Source organism: Mirounga leonina, unplaced genomic scaffold (assembly GCF_011800145.1).
Source record: "Mirounga leonina isolate KUSES-001 unplaced genomic scaffold, KU_Mleo_1.0 Mir_178, whole genome shotgun sequence".
Lineage (NCBI taxonomy): Eukaryota > Metazoa > Chordata > Mammalia > Carnivora > Phocidae > Mirounga > Mirounga leonina.
Genome location: NW_023270464.1, coordinates 942,721 through 965,839, shown reverse-complemented (window position 1 = coordinate 965,839; position 23,119 = coordinate 942,721). Strand labels below are relative to the sequence as shown.

General features: G+C 41.0%; 1 protein-coding gene across 2 annotated transcripts in view; it reads right to left on the bottom strand.

The window, feature by feature from the left end:
- The window catches only part of OCA2 (OCA2 melanosomal transmembrane protein), a 545,103-nt gene that overhangs the window by 322,495 nt on the left and 199,489 nt on the right, over nucleotides 1-23,119 (bottom strand). For both annotated transcript variants that reach the window (XM_035023928.1, XM_035023929.1), the window contains 3 exons: nucleotides 20,710-20,857; nucleotides 18,349-18,406; nucleotides 15,303-15,411 (listed from right to left, as the gene is read on the bottom strand). In XM_035023928.1, the coding sequence (XP_034879819.1) occupies nucleotides 15,303-15,411; nucleotides 18,349-18,406; nucleotides 20,710-20,857 (315 nt within the window). The remainder of the gene's footprint in view (nucleotides 1-15,302; nucleotides 15,412-18,348; nucleotides 18,407-20,709; nucleotides 20,858-23,119) is intronic.

Here is a 23,119-nt window from a genome sequence, read left to right as displayed (position 1 = left end):
ATGCCAGGGCTGCCAGGGACACAAGGCTAGGCACAGCTAGGCCTGGAATATGAGGGTGACTGGGAGTGTGCAATTGGGTGTGCAGTGTGGTGGCTAGGTGGTGGCAGCTGTGCACCCGGCTGCTGGATGCAGCACGCAAATGTGGCTGGGGCGTGTGACTGAGCAGTGTGCTATGGCTGCTATTGGTGAGCAGCTGGGTGCTGCATGTAAGGGTCCCTAGGCATGGCATGGATCAATGGCTGGAGCACATGGCTGAGTGTGGCATGTGAGGGCAGCTGGAGGTGCATGACTAGGTGCAGTGTAGGAGAGTGGTGGGGGCACATGGCTAGGCACCATGGAGGATGTGCATGATACCCTGGAGTATCTATGCACCCAGTATCTGATTGGGGAGCATGTGCAGCTTTAACAAAATTTGCCCTGAGCTCAGGACCGAGGAGAGCAGACTTGGAGTAGGTTAGTCCTCAGGAGAACTATGCACATGGTACACTGCTAGTGGGTTAGGTAGCAAGTATCTATGCAGCCCAGCCTCTCACAGGTGGCTCTGTGTTAATGCTAGGGACTGGTGGAGGAAAATGGTGCCTGCCAGTTCCCTGGTTTTCAGAGAAGTTTTTATGTTGCCTCTCCACACAAGCTGCTGTCTCTTTAAGGGCAGCAACCCAGCTATCTCTCACCCTCCAGCTCACCCTGTGCTGACTCAGCAGCAGACTTTTTTTAAAATTTTATTTTATTATGTTATGTTAATCACCATATATTACATCAGTAGTTTTTGATGTAGTGTTCCATGATTCATTGTTTGTGTATAACACCCTGTGCTCCATTCAATATGTGCCCCCTTTAATACCCATCACCAGGCCACCCCATCTACCCATCCCCCTCCCCTCTAGAACTCTCAGTTTGTTTCTCAGAGTCCATAGTCTCTCATGGTTCATCTTCCCTTCCATTTTCCCCCCCTTCATTTTTCCCTTCCTACTATCTTCTTTTTTTTTTTTACATATAATGTATTATTTCTTTCAGAGATACAGATCTGTAATTCATCAGTCTTACACAATTCACAGCGCTCACCATAGCACATACCCTCCCCAATGTCTATCACCACGCCACCCCATCCTTCTCACTCCCCACCACTCCAGCAACCCTCAGTTTGTTTCCTGAGATCACCCTGTGCTGACTCAGCAGACTTTTAAAGCTCCAGCCTCCAAGTACCACCAGTTTTATATCTCACAGAATTCAGCCCCCCTGGTTTTTAAGCCAAACCTTATGGGGATTAATCTTCCCTGTGTAAACAACACACTCTTTAAACCAATGGATCAAAGAAGAAATCATAATAAAATTAGACAATACTTGAGATGAATGGAAATGAAAACACAAAACAAAAAGTTTGGATGCATCAACATAATGCTAAGAAGGAAATTTATAGCTGTAAATACCTTCATTCAAAAAGAGGAAAGGTCTCAGGTGGATAATCTTATCTTCTATGTTAAGACTAAAAAAAAAAGAGCAAACTATACCTAAAGCAAGCAGTAGAAAGGAACTAATAAAAATGAGAGTGGGAATAAATCAAACAAAGAACAGAAAAATAATAGAGATGATCAACAACCAAAAGAGCAACAAACTTGACAAACCTTTAGCTAGACTGAGCAAGAAAAGTAGGGACATTACCACAGTCCTTACTGAATTTAAAAAGATTATAACATACAGGCAAACCTCATTTTATTGCATTTCACTTTATTGCATTTTGCAGACACTGAATTTTTTACAAATTCTTTGTGGCAACCTGTATCCAGCAAGTCTATCAGCGCCATTTTCCCAACAGTATTTGCTCACTTCATGTCTCTGTGTCACATTATTGTAATTCTCACAATATTTCAAGGGTTTACATTATTATTTTTTTTGTTATGGTAATCTGTGACCAGTAATCATGGCCCATTGAAAGCTCAAATTATGGTTGACATTTTTTAGCAATATTTTTAAATTAAAGTATGTACACTTTCTTTTAGACATAATGCTATTGCACACTTAATAGACTACAGTGTAAACACAACTTTTATATGCACTAGGAAACCAAAAAATTCATTTAACTCAGTTTATTGTGATATTTGCTTTATTGCAGTGGTCTGGAACTGAACCCACAATATCTCTGAGGTATGCCTGTAGTGCTATGAAAAAAATTTAATTTGATAACCTAGATAGAGTGGACAAATTCCTAGAAAGACAAAAACCACTGAAACTGACTGAAGAAGAAATAAAAAATCTGAATATATCTATTGGATTAAAGAGATTGAATTATTCACTAAAAGATAAATAAGTACTAGGGACATAATGTACAATATGAAGCTATAGCTAACTCTGCTGTATGATATATACAAAAATTGTTATTAGAGTAAATCCTGAGAGTTCTCATCACAGGAGGAAATTTTTCTTCCTTTATTATTTTCTTCTTTCTTTTGTTTTTATTTTATCTACATGAGAAAATAAATTTTACCTGAACCTATGTAGTAATCATTTCACAATACACATAAATCAAATTATTCTGTATACCTTAAACTCATACAGCAATGTGTCGATTATTTCTCAATAAAATGGTGGGAGAAAGCTTACAAAAAAGAAAAGATACCTCCCTCACACCATATATGAAAATAATGGATCATAGACCTAAATGGAAGATCGAAAATTATAAAACACTAGAAGCAGAGGGACATATCTTCACGACCTTGGATTAAGCAATGGTTTGTTAGACATAACCTCAAAAGCACAAGGAACAAAAAAACAGATAAATTGGACTTCATCAAAATAAAAACTTTTGTGCTTCAAAGGACACCATCAAGAAAGCAAAAAGAAAATCCATACAATAAAAGAAAATGTTTACTAATCATATATCTGATGAGGGACTAGTATCCAGACTATATGAAGAACTTTATAACTCAACAACAACAAAAACACAAGCCAGTTTAAAAATGGGTAAAGTGCGGGAGTGGAGTAAGATGGCAGAGGAGTAGGAGACCTGGATTTCATCTGGTCTCAGGAATTCAGCTGCATAGGGATCAAACCATTCTGAATACCTATGAACTCAACAGGAAATAGAAGAAAAGAATAGCAACAACTCTCTGAACAGAAAAACGACCACCTTCTGGAAGGTCTTTTCTGATTGGTTTAGAGTATATTTTCTGGGGACGTTGTTACCCTGTTAGCATTTTGTTCTCTCATTCATCTATTCTTCTCTGGACAAAATGACAAATGGAAAAAATCACAACAGAAAAAACAAGAGGTGGTACCGACTGCCAGGGACCTACTCAATACGGACATTAGTACGATGTCGGACCTAGAGTTCAGAATCATGATTTTAAAGATACTAGCTGGGCTTGAAAAAAGCATGGAAGTTATTAGAGAAACCCTTTCTGGAGAAATAAAAGAATTAAAATCTAACCAAGTCGAAATCAAAAAGGCTATTAATGAGGTGCAATCAAAAATGGGGGCACTAACTGCTAGGATAAATGAAGCAGAAGAGAGAATCAGTGATATAGAAGACCAAATGATGGAAAATAAAGAAGCTGAGAAAAAGAGAAAAAACTATGGATCAAGCGGGCAAAATTTGAGAGATAACCAATACCACAAGACAAAACATCATTAGAATAATTGGGATCCCAGAAGAAGAAGAAAGACAGAGAGGGGCAGAAGGTATAATGGAGCAAATTATAGCAGAGACCTTCACTAATTTGGGAAAGGAAACAGGCATCAAAATCCAGCAGGCACAGAGAACCCCTCTCAAAATCAATAAAAATAGGTCAACACCCCAACATCTAATAGTAAAACTTACGAGTCTCAGAGACAAAGGGAAAATCCTGAAAGCAGCTCAGGAGAAGAGATATGTAACCTACAATGGTAGAAACATTAGATTGGCAATAGACCTATCCACAGAGACCTGGCAGGCCAGAAAGGACTGGCATGATATATTCAGAGCACTAAACGAGAAAAATATGCAGCCAAGAATACTATATCCAGCTAGGCTGTCATTGAAAATAGAAGGAGAGATAAAAAGCTTCCAGGACAAACAAAAACTAAAGGAATTTGCAAACACGAAACCAGCCCTACAAGAAATATTGAAAAGGGTCCTCTAAGCAAAGAGAGAGCCTAAAATGTTGGCAGGGATGCAGAGAAAGGGGAACCCTCCTACACTGTTGGTGGGAATGCAAGTGTTGCAACCACTCTGGAAAACAGTATGGAGGTTCCTCAAAAGTTGAACATAGAGGTACCATACAACTCAGCAATTGCACTACTGGGTATTTACCCCAAAGATACAAATGGAGGGATCTGAAGGGGTATGTGTACCCCAATGTTTATAGCAGCAATGTCCACAATAGCCAAACTGTGGAAAGAGCCAAGATGTCCATGGACAGATGAATACATAAAGATGATGTGGTATATATATATACAATGAAAAACTATGCAGCCATCAAAAGGAATGAAATCTTGCCATTTCAACCATGTGGATTGAAGTGGAGGGTATTATGCTGAGCGAGATAAGTAAATCAGAGAAAGACGTATCATAGGACCTCACTGATATGAGGAATTCTTAATCTCAGGAAACAAACTGAGGGTTGCTGGAGTGGTGGGGGGTACGAGGGATGGGGTGGCTGGGTGACAGACATTGGGGAGGGTATGTGCTATGTTGAGTGCTGTGAATTGTGTAAGACTGTTGAATCACCGACCTGTACCTCTGAAACAAGTAACACATCATATGTAAAAAAAGAAGAAGATAGTAGGAAGGGTAAAATGAAGGGGGAGAAATCAGAGGGGGAGATGAACCATGAGAGACCATGGACTCTGAGAAACAAACTGTATATATATACATACACATATATACACAATGGAATATTATGCAGCCATCAAAAGGAATGAGATCGTGCCATTTGCAACGGCGTGGATGGAACTGGAGGGTGTTATGCTGAGCGAAATAAGTCAATCAGAGAAAGACATATATCATATGATCTCACTGATATGAGCAATTCTTAATCTCAGGAAACAAACTGAGGGTTGCTGGAGGGGGGGTGGGAGGGATGGGGTGTCTGGGTGATAGACATTGGGGAGGGTATGTGCTATGGTGAGCGCTGTGAATTTTGCAAGACTGTTGAATCACAGATCTGTACCTCTGAAACAAATAATGCAATATATGTTAAGAAAGAAAAAAAAAAAAGAAGATAGCAGGAGGGGAGGAATGAAGGGGGGAATCAGAGGGGGAGACGAACCATGAGAGATGATGGACTCTGAAAAACAGAGGGTTCTAGAGGGGAGGGGGGTGGGAGGATGGGTTAGCCTGGTGATGGGTATTAAAGAGGGTACATTCTGCATGGAGCACTGGGTGTTATGTACAAACAATGAATCATGGAACACTACGTCAAAAAGTAATGATGTAATGTATGGTGATTAACATAACAATAAAAAATTAAAAATAAAATAATAAAAAAAATGGGTAAAATGCTGGGTGTTATATGCAAACAATGAACCATGGAACACTACATCAAAACTAATGATATAATGTATGATGACTAACATAACATAATAAAATAACATTTTAATTAAATAAATAAAAATGGGTAAAGTGTTTTAATAGACATTTCTCCAGAGAAGATACACAAATGGCCACAAGCACATGAAAAGATGCCCAACAACGTTAGCCATTAGCCATCTCATTAACATAATGTGATACTCCTTTGCACCCTGAAGAAAAGAGATAATCAAAAATATAGACAATGACAAGTGTTGGTGAGGACGTGGAGAAATTGGAACCCTCATCCAATGCTGTCGGGAATGTAAAATTAAAGGTGCTATGGAGAACAATCTATCAGTTCCTCAAAAAGTTATGCAGAATTGCCATATGACCCAGCAATTCCATTCGTAGGCATATATCCAAGAGAACTGAAGACATATGTCCACACAAAAACTCATACACAAATATTCAAAGTGGCATCATTCATAATAACCAAAAAGTGGAAAAAAACAAAATGTCCATCAGTCAATTAATAGATAAATTATGGCATAGCTTAGAAAATGGAATATTATTCAGCCATAAAAAGTAATGAAGTAGTAAACCATCCTGCAACATGGATGAATCTTGAAATCATTATGCTAAGATACAAAAGACCCCATGTGGAATAATTCAATTTATGTGGGATGTCCATAATAGGCATGTCCATATAGGCAGAAAGTGGAATTATTGGAAGAAGGTGCAATGCAGGGTGTGAGGGGAAATGGTGACTGATAATAGGTGTGGGGTTATTTGAGGGTGAGAAAAATGTCCTGGAAGTGGCAATGGTTACACAACTTTGTGAATATACAAAAGAACACTGAACTATACACATTCAAAGGATGAAATTTATGGTATGTGAATTCTAGATCTCAATTAAAAAATCTAATCCATTCTCTCTCTCTCTCTCTGTCTGTCCTTATCTCACCTGCTCCCTTTCTCTCTTCTTCCTTCCTCTCCCTCACCTCTCTCTCTCTTGATTTCATTTCTTCGGTGTCATGGGGAATATGGTAATTTTACCCATGGTAAGATTAGTAAGGAAAACAAGCACTTTACTCTAATTGATTCTTAAAAGCCAAGACCTTTTTGTTATATTTATTGTCATTCCAAAATAATCACGTGGATGTTTACATTCATTTAAGATGAATACTTGATAAAAACTAGGAAGGAACTATCTAAGGATTTAAATGTTTCTATTATCAGGTTGACACTAACTTCATGTAACAATTGCTGTGTGTGTGTGTGTGTGTGTGTGTGTGTGCGCGTATCCTTACAACTCAGGTGACTGCCACCATTCCTTTAGGTCTACTTTGAGGCCATAGGAAAAAGCCTTTCTTTGAGGCAGTGGAGTCTTGAGAAGACCCTCAAAACTAGATCATCTCAGCCCTCACTGACATGGTAGCCATGTGATTTAATTGAAGATTCAGTTCCTCATCTGTCACTCACAGGCACTCACAGCATGATGCTATGAAACACTCAAACCCTTTGACTAACCCCAAGATCCAAACATACTGTCCCCTCCACAGTTATAACACTTATTTCAAACTAATGCATTGGTCTCCTTGTTAAAATGTAACATTTCACAATATCAGTCTAAGTTTATGTTTTGATAACACAAGAGCTAGAAGACAACGTGGTCCAATCCTCTCAGCCATAAAAGAACAGATCCATTTTATGGGCTGGTGAGTGTCTGAGCTTACTTGGAATAACATTTCTGAACCACCTGCCCAGCATGAAGGGTGCTGCTGACCTACCTCTTGGGACACCATCATCCAGTTGCCAGGCATACACTATGGGTCACCATGGGCCAAATGTTTCTGGTTTTTTTACTGGAATTTCTACAAGGGTCACTTGCTGCCTTGTATTTGCTCAATTTTTTCCATCTGGGTGAAATCTTTAATCTCATCCCCAACCTTTGGAATCATATTCTTTTGTCAAAGTCCATGACAAATGCTGCCTCCTCCAAAAGGCATTTCCTTACCTTTTCAAATGGATGTGATCTCTTCCAACTCTTCCTCTTCCTGTTTCTCCCCTTCTCCTTCTTTTTCCTCCTCCTATTCCATTTCCTTCTCCCCTCCTATTTCTAACTCTTTAATTTTGACAGCAATAACAGTTCATCTGTCCTTGATTATGGAAGTTATCATATTTGGCTTTATAACTTGGTACCCTTGTCCTGCCTCTGCAACGAACTGTGAAAATTCTGAAGATCTGTGTCTTAATTAGCTGTGTAGTTCTCATTGCACCTCATGTGAATCAATACAGACCTCCCCTCTATAATGGGAGACCAATGAGAGCACTGAAATAGTTTTTATGTTCACTACACTATACCCAGCCCCTACACCACCACTTGCATTTGTTGTACAAATGCATGAATGGATAACTGAATTAATAAATGAATGATGTAATTGAAATGAATTACTTACCAGAAATCAGAGTACCTGGGAAATATATTAGGAAGCTTTGGAGATGTCTGTCCAGCTCACAATGACCCCCTTCCTCTAAGAACTATACCTCCAGCCCCTCCATTATAAAACATGTGGCCCTTGTCTTGGTCATAATTTCTAGGTTAGAAAAGGAAGCTAATCCAATCTGGGCCAATCAGACTCTTCACCAGGGAATCTGGGATTCAAAATAACTTTTTCCCTCTGTGTTGCTGAAAGTGAAATTCTACAAATCAGGAAAGTAATGAGATCATCTCTGTTCTGCTGTGAACAGAAAAAAAGATGAGAAAATGGTGCATGGAGAAGCATGAGGCTATGAGAATAGAATGGAGAGTGTTTGGGAATCGGGAGCATGCTCTTTGTCTGGATGCCTTCCTTTTCCTGAGTCTGCCCCCTGCCCAGGACCAATCATCCCTTGCAGTCTGCCAGTGAGCCAGGTATCCTTCAATAATCTTTATTTTGCTTAAGACTGATCAAGTAAGTTGCTTTATTTGTTCAACAACAGGACACAAAGGGACAGTAAAAACACTAGCAATTTTGAAACCATAATCAGGGAAATAATCACAGAAAAACCTCCAAAACTGAAATCTAATCAAACATATTGTGAGAGAACTTAGGGGGACATTCTAAACTAATTATCAAAGAGGAGACCTAGAAAACTGCTGATCAAGGTTATAAATTGTAAGGCCAAAGACATTTTAAAGTTGGCTCACTGATTCTTACAGTTTCCTAATCAATTATCCACAATTCTGAAATCCTAAAGTTCAGATAAAGCAAAAATTTTTATAAGTTTTATGTCAAAATTCAATAAAACCTGACTTGAACTAAAATGAGGCATTTTATGGTCTTAATTTATCCCACCTTGTGTAAGTATTCATGTTTCACTGCAGCAATATTAATGCTTAGATGACAAGGTGCTGGCTCTGAACCTCTTGGGGGTGTTACATTATATACAATTCAGTATGTACATTGAATTCTCCTTATAAAATACAAACAAAGATATCAGAATTTTGAAACATATCTGGTAGCAAGAGTTTCCTGTAGGCACTATGGACCTGTGTGTACCAACTGAGCAGACTAGAGTTAATTCTAACATATGTTGCGAGATAAAGATCCTTGCACACTGGGGAACTATCTCTTTGCCAGATGCACATAAATTGTAACCAGGTCCCTTTTCTTTCTTCACTATTGTAGCACCTCTTGCACCTTTAGGTCCCTCAAAGTTCTCCTTTCTCTCACTTAAAGTCTGTGGCAGTAGCCAGCTCTATGTGGATGTGCCCTCATACAGATGTACCCTAACCAAATCTGTCCCTGAATCCATGCACCTACTTCCCAACTGTAGCCTTTCTGCTGCTTGACCTTCATGCGTGTATCAGCTGTATACACGTGCAAGTTAGCATTCCATAGAACTTGAACCAATGGCTAATGGAGCCAATAGGTAAATGCACCCTCTCCCATGCAACCCCATGGACAGACCTGAGACATATTCTATACTTCTTCTCAGACAATCCTATGGGATGGAGCCACCAGTGGCCCACATCAGAGGCCATATGATGATGCTATCTTGTTTTGGCTTGCTCTCCTCACTATTGTGCTTCCATGTTTCCACAGTGTAGTGGTTATCACATTCACCTGACACTACTCTGCCTCCTTATCCTTCACTTCTCTTCCCTGGAATCATACTTCCCAATGAAAAACCCACACACAAGCCTTCGCCCAGGCTTTGCTCTCTAGAGAACCTAGGCTGAGTCAGCCACATCTAAAATTCTCATAATTAAGTTGGAATCTATAAGAATCAGTAAGAAGACCTCACACCACTCACAATGGCTAAAATCAACAAGTCAGGAAATGACAGATGTTGGCGAGGATGAGGAAAAGGGAAATCCTCCTACACTGTTGGTGGGAATGCAAGCTGGTGCAGCCACTCTGGAAAACAGTATGGAGGTTCCTCAAAAAGTTGAAAATAGAGCTACCCTATGACCCAGCAATTGCACTACTGGGTATTTACCCCAAAGATACAGATGTAGGGATCCAAAGGGACACGGGCACAGCAATGTTTATAGCAGCAATGTCCACAATAGCCAAACTATGGAAAGAGCTTAGATGTCCATCGACAGATGAATGGATAAAGAATATGTGGTATTACATACAATGGAATATTACGCAGCCATCAAAAAAAAACCCAAAATCTTGCCATTTGCAACAACATGGATGGAACTAGAGGATATTATGCTAAGCCAAATAAGTCAATCAGAGAAAGACAATTATCATATGATCTCACTGATATGCAGAATTTGAGAAACAAGACAGAGGTTCATAGGGAAGAGAGGAAAAAATGAAACAAGATGAGACCAGAAAGGGAGACAAACCATAAGAGACTCTTAATCTCAAGAAACAAACTGAGGGTTGCTGGAGTGGAGGGGGGTGGGAGGGATGGGGTGGCTGGGTGATGGACATTGGGGAGGGTATGTGCTATGGTGAGCACTGTGAATTGTGTAAGACTGATGAATCACAGACCTGTACCCCTGAAACAAATAATACATTATATGTTAATAAAAATAAATTAATTTTAGGGGCACCTGGGTGGCTCAGTCGGTTAAGCATCTGCCTTCAGCTCAGGTCATGATCCCTGGGTCCTGGAATCAAGCCCCACATTGGGATCACTGCTCAGCATGGAGCCTGCTTCCCCTCTCCCTCTACCTGCTGCTCTCCTTGCTTGTGCTTGCTCTCTCTCTCTCTCTGTGTCATAAATAAAAAATATTTTTAAAAAACTTAATTAATTTTAAAAAATAAAGTATCACTAAAGCCTAAAAAAAAAGAAAAAGAAAAAAATGACAAACAAATAGAGAACATAGCAAAATATGTTAAAAATTCAAAGTACAGATGGTCAGTCACATATGTACAAGGAAGTACATTGCAGTATCATGGTAATGGCATAAAAATTGAAAACAACTTAATTTTTAATAGGAGTCTCACTGAATTGTATATGGTGTATCCATACAATAGAGTACTGTGTAGTCATTAAAAGAGAATGAGGTAGGTCCCTACACTGATATGATCACATTTGTACGATACATAAATGGAAAAAAAGAGATGTAGTTCACTACAGACGATGTGACTATAGAAATCAGTGACATAGATACATAGGTGGCTGATAAATAATCTAGATAAATAAATAATGTAATATTACAAAATAGGGAAGAATATGGACAAAACTGTGAACATTGTTTTTCTCTGAAAAGTAGACAAGATGATATTCACTTTGGAAGTTACATAGTATTCTACTAGCAACTTTTATCTTTTTGATATTTTCTGCATTGCTTAAATTAAAAAACCCATCGATAATTTAAAAAGAATCATGCATCCTAGAACCCTATATCCTGTATCTATTAATGTGTGGGGCATTTATACAAGGCACTGGGGAGAGAAAAGTTTAGCAGACAAGGACCATGCCCTTGAGTCTAGCTAGGGCAAGGGGATATTAGGGGACAGAGACACAAACAAATGATTAGAATAACATGTGAGTTCTCGATCTAAGGTGCTTGGAACTCCAGGGGAGGGTGTCTGACCATGCCAAATGTTGGCTCTACTCACAATCATCAAAAACTGGAACCAGTCCAAATGTCCTTCAATGGGTGAATGGACAAACAAAATGTATCCATACCACGGAAGTCTACTGAGCAACAAAACAAATGAACTGTTGATACACACAGCAACTTGGATGAATCTGAAAGATGTTATGCTGTGTAAGAAAAGCCAATCCCAAAGGTTGCATAAAGTCTGATTACATGTGTTAGACATCGTCTAAAAGACAAAACTGTAGGGATAGAGAACAAATCAGGAGTTGCTGGGATTGAGGCAGGGGGTAACTACAAAGGGTAACACTGAAGTTTTTGGGGGCAATGGAATTGTTCTATATTCCAATTGTAGTGGTGGTTACATAAATTTACGTCTTTGTTAAAATTCATAAAATTTTGTACCAAAAGGAAAAGTCAATTTCTCTCTATGATAACTTAAAAAAATAAAATAAGAAAGAAGAAGAGGATGAGAGTTAATGCTGTGTTTAGGTTATGATGTTTAAATGAAGGAATGTGTTGGGGCGCCTGGGTGGCTCAGTCATTAAGCGTCTGCCTTCAGCTCAGGTCATGGTCCCAGGGTCCTGGGATCAAGCCCCACATCAGGCTTCCTGCCAAAGAAAGGAAGGAAGGAAGGAAGCCTGCTTCTCCCTCTCCCACTCCCCCTGCTTGTGTGCCCTCTCTCACTGTATCTCGCTCTGTCAAATAAATAAATAAAATCTTTAAAAAAAAAATGAAGGAATGTGTTATATGACGCTATGTTTTGTTACATGGCATGATCTGATGTTATATGACACCACACTGTAATTATGTGATGTCACATTGTACACAGTGTTATATGACACGTTTATCATATGATATCATGCTGTTTTATATAATGTCATGTGTTTCATCATGTACATTGCGTGATGTGACATCACCTCATGTTATATGACATCATATTGTATTATGCTCAATTTACACAGCACATTGCATTCAAAACAGCAATTCACCAAAAATAAATGGTCACATCTACTGACTGAAGCCCTGGGGAGATCTTGTATCAGTTTTTTTTTTTTTTTTATTCTTATGTTAATCCCCATACATTACATCATTAGCTTTAGATGAAGTGTTCCATGATTCATTGTTTGTGCATAACACCCAGTGCTCCATGCAGAATGTGCCCTCCTCAATACCCACCATCAGGCTAACCCAACCTCCCACCCCCCTCCCCTCCAGAACCCTGTTTGTTTTTCAGAGTCCATCGTCTCTCATGGTTCGTCTACCCCTCCGATTTCCCCCGCTTCATTCTTCCCCTCCCGCTACCTTCTTCTTCTTTTTTTTTTTCTTAACATATATTGCATTATTTGTTTCAGAAGTACAGATCTGAGATTCAACAGTCTTACACAATTCACAGCGCTTACCAGAGCACATACCCTCCCCAGTGTCTATCACCCAGTCACCCCATCCCTCCCACCCCACCCCCCACTCCAGCAACCCTCGGTTTGTTTCCTACAATTAAGAATTCCTCATATCAGTGAGATCATATGATACATATCTTTCTCTGTTTGACTTATTTCACTCAACATAATACCCTCCCGTTCCATCCACGTCGTTGCAAATGGCAAGATCTCATTCCTTTTGATGGCTGCATAATATTCCATTGTATATATATACCACATCTTCTTTAGCCATTCATCTTGTATCAGTTTTGTTCCTGTTCCCATCAGCAGGGTTACCATAACTCTAAGGAAACTGTACTCCATTTTTTTTTTTGAAAAATTTAAAACATATGCCAATTGAACTTTTCTCCTAGTCAATCTAACTCTTCCATTGTGATGAGTGCATATATCTGAGCTACGTATTCCAGGATCCCCAGATAAAATCATTTCTTCACAAACCCTAACTGAAAACATAAAATTAAGGGCAAAAAAGAAGCCCCTTGATCACACATGCAACAACCACACAAAAAGAGAGGTAACAGCTTAGTAAAAAGTGTCGACTTCTCAGGCTAAAATAACATGTCTTGCGGTAATCAAGATTTTTTAAAGTCCATATAGTTAAAGATATGACTAAATTTTTAAAGTATTGTTATTTATACAGTGATCACTTGCCAAATGCTAAAAAAAATTGCATGCAAACTTCCATATATTTTTTAGTCTTTAAAATGCATGCTATGTTCATTTATTAGAAATAAAATATCCCGTAAATACCCAAAAGAATTATCTAATGGAACCCTTCTGCCCACAAAACACCAGTTTTACTGTATTTGCTTAATTACCAGTGGTGACCACCTCTTAAAGTTTTATAATGCTAAAATTATATTATGTCTGCAGTGTAATTCAAAATAATTACATTGCAATAATAATTTCTAGATGTAATACACCAAATAAAATTAAAATTCATGACATTTTTACCAGTCTAGCTTTGGCATTCTTTATTACATCAGGTTTCTATATGGATTGGCTTTCAGTTGTGGATAAAGAACACTTGTCAGCTTAGAACCCAGCCCAGGCTGCCTGGAAAATTGGATTTGAGATTATTTAAGGAAATAAATTATGAGAGGTTCTGAACACATGATATAAAGCTGGACACCCAGTCAAAAGCATGTACATCATGTACTATGTGTAAAGACTCTAGCAATGTGTCTTTCTACATATGACAGAAAAGGGAAATTAATCTACAATAAAGATTTCTGATGGTAGGCTAGATCCAAAGGAGCAATGCCATGGTGTGAATAACTGAAACTTGCTCATATTATCCATCATTTTACAAAGAGGCTTTGCTTTCTATAGAAGTTATATTCTTCAAATGTTGCAGTAAATCAAATTTTTATAAAAAGATATTTAACATATCTTAATAGAGCTTCCTTTTGAAGGAAAACCATAAAGCTTTTTGGTTATAAAGAAAAATATTCTTTGAAAGGCCTTCAAATTTATCTTTCTCAAAGATCTATACATTCATGTGAGGTGCATTTTGGAAGTGGTTTGGGTTTTGTTTTGTTTTAAGTAATAACACCAATAGAGATAACTGCTAAATCAGTAAGAAAAACCTAAGGAATGTGGAAAATACTGATGAAGAGTGGAAGGCTGTTGGGGTTAACAAGGTATGTGGTGAGCCCAATCTGCAAGACAGCACATCTCAGGTGGGGACAGGCCCTGCAACCTTGACACAGGGCTTGAGAAAGTGGAAAGTGAGAGCCATAGCACCAGGAAAGCAAGAGAAGATAAACCTATGGGAGAGGGTTGGAGAAGGGGTTCTGCTCTGTGGGGAAAATGGATGCACCATGGAGGGCAGGGGGGGTTGTAGACCTCTTGCACTCCTCTGGCCCTTTCAGTCCCTCATCGAATCCTCATGTCAAGTTGCACAAACTGCAAGACTATGACCTTGCTGATGGTACCTCCTGTCTCTTCTGGGGGTTCTTCTCAAGCAACAATTTACAGATCTGGTTATCAAGTATAATAGAGATGATAATATCTACTCTATATTTCTCCTAATGTTAAACCCTGGAGGGGCTGAGGACCCATGCACTGAGACACTAGGGGCTGGAGATGCATCTCCCTCTCTCTCTCTCCCTCCCTCCCTCTTTCTTTGCCTCTCCCTTTCTCCCAGAAAACAAAAAGAGAGGTAGTGGATAAAGGTTTCCTTCTTTCCATCAAAGGCTGGCCACACTCCACATCAGCCCTCCTCACCAATGTCTAGGAACAAGCTTTGAAATCTTCCCTTGCAGACTGTGATAGCAATTGCAAAGCCTATCAACAAAAGGTAACAAAAAATTAGACTCACCAAGATCAAGATGAACACCAGGGACAAACGAATTGAGAAAGAACATGAAGATAACAAATCCCAACACCATCAGGCATTTGGTGAGCAGAATCTTGTCTGATATCCTGTGCTGTGAGAGAAGAAAACACAACTCATTTACTGGGTACTATCTTCTGCTTCCTGCAATGTGTCCATCATCCTGCATGACTCGAATCACTACAAATTCTCCTTAAGATGAAAAATATAACATCTTGAACTCGAAAGAAGATTATAAGGTAATGCATTATAAAGAAGACTGTACAGACTTGGGATTACAGCATTCAAAAATCTTTATAAAAAATAAACTCAATAAATTTAAAATATAGTACATGGGGTGCCTGGATGGTTCAGTCTGTTAAGGTCTGCCTTCAGCTCAGGGTCCTGGGATCGAGCCCCACATTGGACCCCCTGCTCAGGGGGGGAGTCTGCTTCTCCCTCTCCCTCTCCCCCTTCTCCCCACTCCTGCTCTCTCTCTCTCTCAAATAAGTGAATAAAATCTTTAAATATATATATAGCACAATCCTTTTATAGAACGCCTGACTAAATAGCTTCTTAATGTGATGAAGAAAGTCCTCCCAGTCCCACCACAAGCATTAGGTGAGATGTTGGCAAAATCACTGGAGAAACAACACATAACTTCCAGGGCCCTGGCCATGCATTTCCACAGGTGCTACATGCTTTTACCCTTTCTTTTTTTTTTTTTTTTTTTTATGTCCAGTTAGCCACTGTGTAGTACATCATTAGTTTTTGATGTAGTGTTCAATGATTCATTAGTTACATATAACACCCAGTGCTCATTACAACATGTGCCCTCCTTAATACCCATCACCCTATTACTCCCTCCCCCCTTAGCCCCCTCCCCCCTGAAACCCTCAGTTCATATCCTGGGGTCCATAGTCTCTCATGGTTCATCTTCCTCTCTGATTTCTCCCCCTTCAGATTTCCCTCCATTCCCCTATCCTTTTAATTCAACTTTCCTCCTATTACACAAATCCCTGCTCATAGTGGTGCTGAGGTTAACATGTCCTTGCAATAACATGACTCCTGCTGAGGTTCTTACTATAACCTTTCATGTTCACAGGGATCCTGGAAGGCACCTGACAGTGCCCTAATCACCAAGATGACACCTGTGGGAGCCTGACAAGTTGTTCAGGGGTGAGGGGAGGTGCCAGAAGGCTCTATAGTACCTTCATTAACCTCAGAGGTGCAGACCTTCCAGTGGGCCTGAGCCACAGGGCAAGATGGGCAAGGTCCCCAGAGGGTGCTGTGCTCTGAGGGCCACGGCTGTGTGGAGCTGGGGAAGGGAGCAAAGTCCCAGAAAACCTGTGCGGATGGGCACTGAGTTGTTTTGCCCCACCCAACCAGGCTCCTGTGTGAATCATGCTCCACCATGTGAACTGACAACTGTGTCATGTCCTTTCTTAAGTGTGGTCCCACCAGCACATCTGTCTATCTGGCTATGTCTATGTCTATCTGGAATTAGATAAAGTATAGATATGGGTATAAATATGGATATATATAGAGAGACAGATACTTATGGGTATGTACATGGATAGAGATAGAGACAGAGGTAGAGATAGATGGTACAGGTAGAGGTATAGAGATAGAGAGACAGATCTGCATACAGGTATAGATTTTCTCTCTGGATTTCTCTGGCCATGCACTTAGAGCTGTTGTCATAAAAACCACAAGCATATTCCTCCATGTTGCACTGGCTCTGGCTGCAGCCCTTGGCTCCCTGTTCACAGATCATGTGGGCCACCTCCCGAGCATCTGTCCTCCTTCCTCACCTACTGCCAAAGCCTGTGGCTGAGTTGGCCACAAGCCAACTCATCTTCCCCTTCCCACCTCCAAGGAAGGCCAGTTTTGCTGGATGAGTCTGTGATGGTGAATTAAGAGGAAAAGAGCATGGCACCCACCTGTTGTGAGGGGAGACACCACAAACCTTCTGTGCAGCCATGTTAACCATAGAAAGTAGGTATAACCGTGGGCATTTCCAGAATTGAAAATGGAGGGAGCAGGCAGGTAAAGAACATTCCCAGCATCACTTGGCTGGTACATGTGGAGATGATCCAGAGTTTGTGCTTATCTGTTATTTTTGGTGTCTATTAAATTTTCTTATTTTAAGTATCTGGAGATATCACAGTTGAGAACTCCTAGATTCAATACAAGCTCCTTGCTTGTCGCTTCCACCTCTCCTCAATCCTCATTCAACCCAGTACACAGAGAGGTACACAATCTCTTCCCTAACTCACAGCCAGCACTACATGGTCTAGCAAAGCAGTCAGGGTCTGCATAAACCTGGGGCCCAGAAAAGTGTCATAGCCACACCCTTCTTTCCTAACCCTAACCATCTCAGTGGGACAGAGACTGGGAAGAGAGACCCAAAGAACACATTACTCACCAGGATCCCCATGTCTAAATTTCCTTTAGAAAGAGATAAAATGTTCTGATCATAATAAGAAAGTGGGTACTCACCCTCCCCCCAGAAAAGAAACTACGGGGATTTGAAAGTTCACAAAGATACAGATGTCTCCAAGCAGGTCTGGAGAAGAGTTCTCTTGGCTAGGAGAGGGCACTAGGTGTGCCCACCAGAAGTGAGAGCCATATAACAGAAAGTACACACACACTCCATCTCTGTCCCTAACACTTCTCCATCTCACACAGCACACCTCACCTGTCTCTACCTCCACCTCCTCATCCACACTATGGGAACCACGACACTTGCCTTTTTAGGATCAAGAAGAGCTGCAAGAGCCAGAGGCACCCAGCCAACTTTCTCTGCAGCTACATTAACCATAGAAAGGGCCACCCTATCGCAAAGGAAATATAAAAATTTTAACTTTTCAATTTCTGGACAAAATAATGATTTTGGAAAATGACAGGAAAATGATTTTCCCCATTAACTCCTAGAAATAATTTATGTCTCTTGTGTACAGCTATAGGAATAAAAAGAGAAATCACTTTCAGTTTTAACCTTGTGAAGCAAGAGGTGAATCAGAAATCCTGAGAGAAGAAACCACAATACCTTTTTTTGTAGTTCCTGGATATTGGTCTCCCAGTTTTTATCTTCCTGTGAGATTTGTCTAAAGGAGAAAAAGACAGACTCATTATTTTCCTGGTGACATTGAGCAGTGAGATCATCAAGGCAGCATGGACCTCTGGCCTGGATACCACCCACTGATATCTAATGTAGCCACATAACGGCACACACCTGGTCATGGAAGGTGACCGGTGGAGCTGGGTTTATGGATTGGGAAAAATGCTCCATCTATATTTCCAAAGAAAAGTAACATAGTGATAAGGAAACATCTGTGTCCTAAGATGGCTGACCAAAGCAGCAAGGGAGTCCCAGCCCCTGCCCCGGGGCTCTTTGGGGTTCTTCTCTCTGCTCTGCTTCCCATGCATGCGCCAAGAGTGCCCAGGATGCGGAAGTAGAAGTGCATAAATTACCCCCTCTGTTTGTGCTCAGGGCTCAGACCTTTGGAGACCACTCTCCTCTGAGCCTGCCGGCATTCCGCCAACATTAAATAAACCTCTTATCCTCCAAGATCTCTGGGTGCCACTGGGTTCTTCTGTCGGGCAGTCCAGTCCAGGTTCCATAACAATAGGACATGAATGGAATGTTAATGAGGTGTGTGCAAGCATGTATACGTGTGAGTGTGAGCATAGGGAACGTCAGAAGAACACTGACCAAAACTTGAACAAGGGGAATGACAGTATAAATTTGTTTACCTCTTTTCACTTTCTACTTGTCTATACTTTTTCCACAATAAGGTTATGTTATATTTACAACTAAACTAACTAATGGCTTGCTTTGGTGGTGACTTTTATCAATCAGAACAGTGGAGAATTTAGTTTTAATGAGCACTCATGTCTCCTAAGTATCAGAGGAGGCTGATCACGCAGCCAGAACATACTCTAAAGGAAATCAGAGCAGACCTAGGCAAATCCTGAGGACAATTTTTTTAAAGGCTATGTAAAAACAAGACCTGCAGAGCCAGGACTTGCCTTAGACCACCCTCATTCTAATCTGCTCCTCAGTGACTGTGTGGCCTTGCAAAGCCACTGCCCTCTCCAGGCCTCAGTTTTGCTATCTGTGAGCTGACAGAAACTTGGTGAACATCTGGGTCCATGTGGTTCTTCACATGTGTAACCCTGAGATACACTGAGTATATCTTTAACACCCCAGTGTCAATGGATTAAATACATTTAGGGAAATTTACTCCTGCATCTTTAATTTACAAAGTTTCTCTTTTAAGATTTATGCCTGCTGTCAAAACTGGGACCCAGCCTGCAATTCTGGGCCCTCCTGGAGCCGCAGGACCTGCTTCCCCAGCACCACCTCGTGGAGGTGGGTCCTGGGCTGGGATGGAGCTGAGACAGTGCTTCGCCCTGGGCTACCTGTCTGAAGAGAGTGAGTCCCCACAGGCTCACATGTGGCCTCCCCCCCTCCCCCGCACTAATAGAACAGGCTGCGAGACAGCCACGCTGGATTACCCTCAAGGTTCGGTGTTGGTCTTCAGCCTGGGAACACAGGGCTGGTTTCAGCAAACTACAACATGCAAGATCATTTACACTACATTCACAAGGACTCACATTTCCCTTGCCTTGACATTTCTCATCTCCACCTAGTTCCCAGCTCGTGGCAGTAATGCTTCAATGTCCCTAAGGGGTGGGCATGCTCCTGCTTTTCCCATCAGCACTCCCAAAGTGAAGACAGGTTGGAACTCAGCACCTCCAGAGTTGGGAGGAAATACTCACCACTCCATTGTTACCTTTTACATCTCAGCTTTGATTAGAAGCAAATGACAGGAAATGAATTGAGAAGGACTTAGGTATTCTTTGAGGTCCCTGGAAATCAACTACTGGGAGAGTATTTTGTTAGATTAATTTTTTATATTGTTTTTGATTCTTGCTATGCAACGTGTTATGTGTGGAAGTGTGACAGAAGTGGTTGAGTGTGGATTCAATCCCTGGTGTAATTCTTTCCTTGCTGTAGAATCCTGGATGATTTGGTCAAATTCTCTGAACCTCAGTTTTTTCTTCCTTAAACTGGGGCTAGTACCAGCACACATTCCAAAGATCCAAGTAGGGGTTAGATAAAATAATGTTCCACAAGAGACTTACTACAGTGTATGGTGCCCAAAACCTGCTCACTGGCATGAAAATAGTTACAATTTTAGAGTACCGAAAATAGAGTTACAATTTTAGAGTACCATGAAGTATTCTGAAGACCCATCATTTTAACTTACTTGAATGGTACACTCTATGACATTTGGACACCATGGGGGTGGTAGTAAATAGGTTGTTGATACAATCCAACCACTGAGCACAACTTGTAAAGATGAAAACCAAGAGTAGCCTGAGCAGGGCCCTGGCTTGGTACCTGTGGAAGGTGTGCAGCCTTCGGGCCAGCAGATGCTCCAGTGCCCGCACCTTCCCCAGGAGCAGGCCCCGAACTGCTGTCTCCTCTCGGCTGGCTGGGCTGATGCGCTGTGCGGTCAGGCGCCAGACGTGGATCTCGTGCTTCAGTTCTGCAGGAAAGGAAAGCTGAGCCCTGAGTCTCCCACAACCTCGGACACCAGCAGGCATTCCACTTCCCTCACCACTTTCCAAGACCAGGAAACACATACCTGGTGATGCACAGATAACCAAGGGCCAAATCAAAGCAGTGGCTTCTTGGCATCATGTCATCATGCCCACGTTAAAAAATTACCATGGATGTGAAGTAATGTAATTTGGGTTAGGAATAAATTCTTGAATATACCTATCAGTGCTAGCCCCCAAGAAACTTTTCCCCTCCCAGGAAATTACTTCTTGCAGCCAGAAGTTTAGGTCTATTGGCAAAAATCCAGACATTGCCTAATCATTGAAATAGATCTAGTAAACATTGGAAATACAAGTGTAGTTCTCAGCAGGAGGGCATCTGGTAAGAGGCAGAGGTAGGGAATGTCTCCCCCTGACAAGGACACCAAGCTGAACTTGCGTCTATGAAAGAACACAGGTGAGAAAGATGTAGACAACCTTATGAAATGCTCTAATTAATAGAATGAGGCAAATTTCACCCATCAGTGAATTCAGACATCTTCTGGTATAGAATAGAGAGAAATGAATTGTCAATTCATTGGCTCTTTCAAAATCTTTTATGAAAATTTACATTTAACCTCTATTTTACGGTTAAAGATACTACATAAATTTCTCAAAATATCCACCAAAAATATATAAGGAAGCATGTATTTTCATGAATCACCTCTTATGTGCAATGTACTATACCACATATCACAAGAATTCCAGATGAAATTAAAAGACAGAACCCTTTCAAGCAGGACTAAAGCACTTGACAACTAGCTCAGAGCAGAGGCAAGGCAGGGCGATTATCCAAATACTGTGAAGCAGCCTGTACTTGTGGGTTTGATGACTAGGAAAATACCATCTTTTAAGACCCCTCAATTCAATACACAAGTGTTGATCACCTACTAGGTGACAAACCTACTGCAAATGCTGAAAAAACAAGTATAAGCTAGGCATAGACACAGACTGCAAATAAAGTGTGTCAAGACCCAGAAAAGAGAATGGGTTGAGGACAGGGGCACTAACACCATTTCAGTTAACACATGGTTTTCTCCAAAGGCTCAGCCTTACAAAGAGGAAAACCCTTTAGAACTAAGATATGTAATGTGCTTTCATTCAGTACATATTGATACTTTGTAGCTTGCTAAAATAAAAAAAAATTAAATACTTAGGTATAATTCAAAAGTCTCTTCAGAGAAATAATTTATAATTTCTTTTCAGAGAGCCTCACAACTCATTAAACAACCTATGAGGTTATGATAGCATTAAAAGGAGGAACAAGAGGAGGAGGATAAAACTGAATAAACCAGCCTCCTGAAACACCGAGCACAAAAACGCCACGCAAGGATAGGAAAGGGGAGATGAGGCCATGCTGCCTCAGTGAAGGTCCACAGTGCCAGTGTTTCATCCAATGCTCTGAACCGCATTACAGAGAAGACATCATTCAAAGCCCATCCATAAAGTACAGAGACTTTCCAGCTAGTCTTTCAAGGCATGCTGGTGATGGTCACTTTTTCTTTCCTTTTTTTTTTTTAAAGACTTTATTTATTTGACAGAGAGAGAGACAGTGAGAGAGGGAACACAAGCAGGGGGAGTGGGAGAGGGAGAAGCAGGCTTCCCGCTGAGCAGGGAGCCCGATGCGGGGCTCAATCCCAGGACCCTGGGATCACGACCCGAGCCGAAGGCAGACGCTTAACAATTGAGCCACCCAGGCGCCCTGATGGTCACTTTTTCAAGTGGTTGATCAACTTTAAAGAGCTAAACAAGAGCATGGTTAGTCTCTGGGGCTAGCCCATCGGGTGCAGGCTGGGAGTCCTCTCTCCATCTGTGTGTGGAGAAGCAGAGCCTGGGAGTCACTGTTGCAACTGTACAGCTGCCCTTTCAGGTACCCCTGGCTCCTTTCTACAGGTGTCCTCTCCAGAGACAGCTTCAGCCCCCTCGTACATACCCAGAGCCTAGATGCCTTCTAACCCATCAAATCAAACAGGTGGAGCTATTCTCCCCAGCTAAACCCGTGCATTAATGCTCAGGTCGTACACTCCTGTTCTCCTAATTTTGGAATGAAATACATCATCAATTAGCAGGGAATTTAGTTGAGAGAGAGATTTTGCCCAGGGAAAGGAAGTTCACTGCCTGCACCCAGAACTCAGTTTGCCCAACTGAATGTGCTCCTCAGTTTGTTCCCAGACTTCCTCCACACCTCTGCCATTTCCCCACCCTGAATC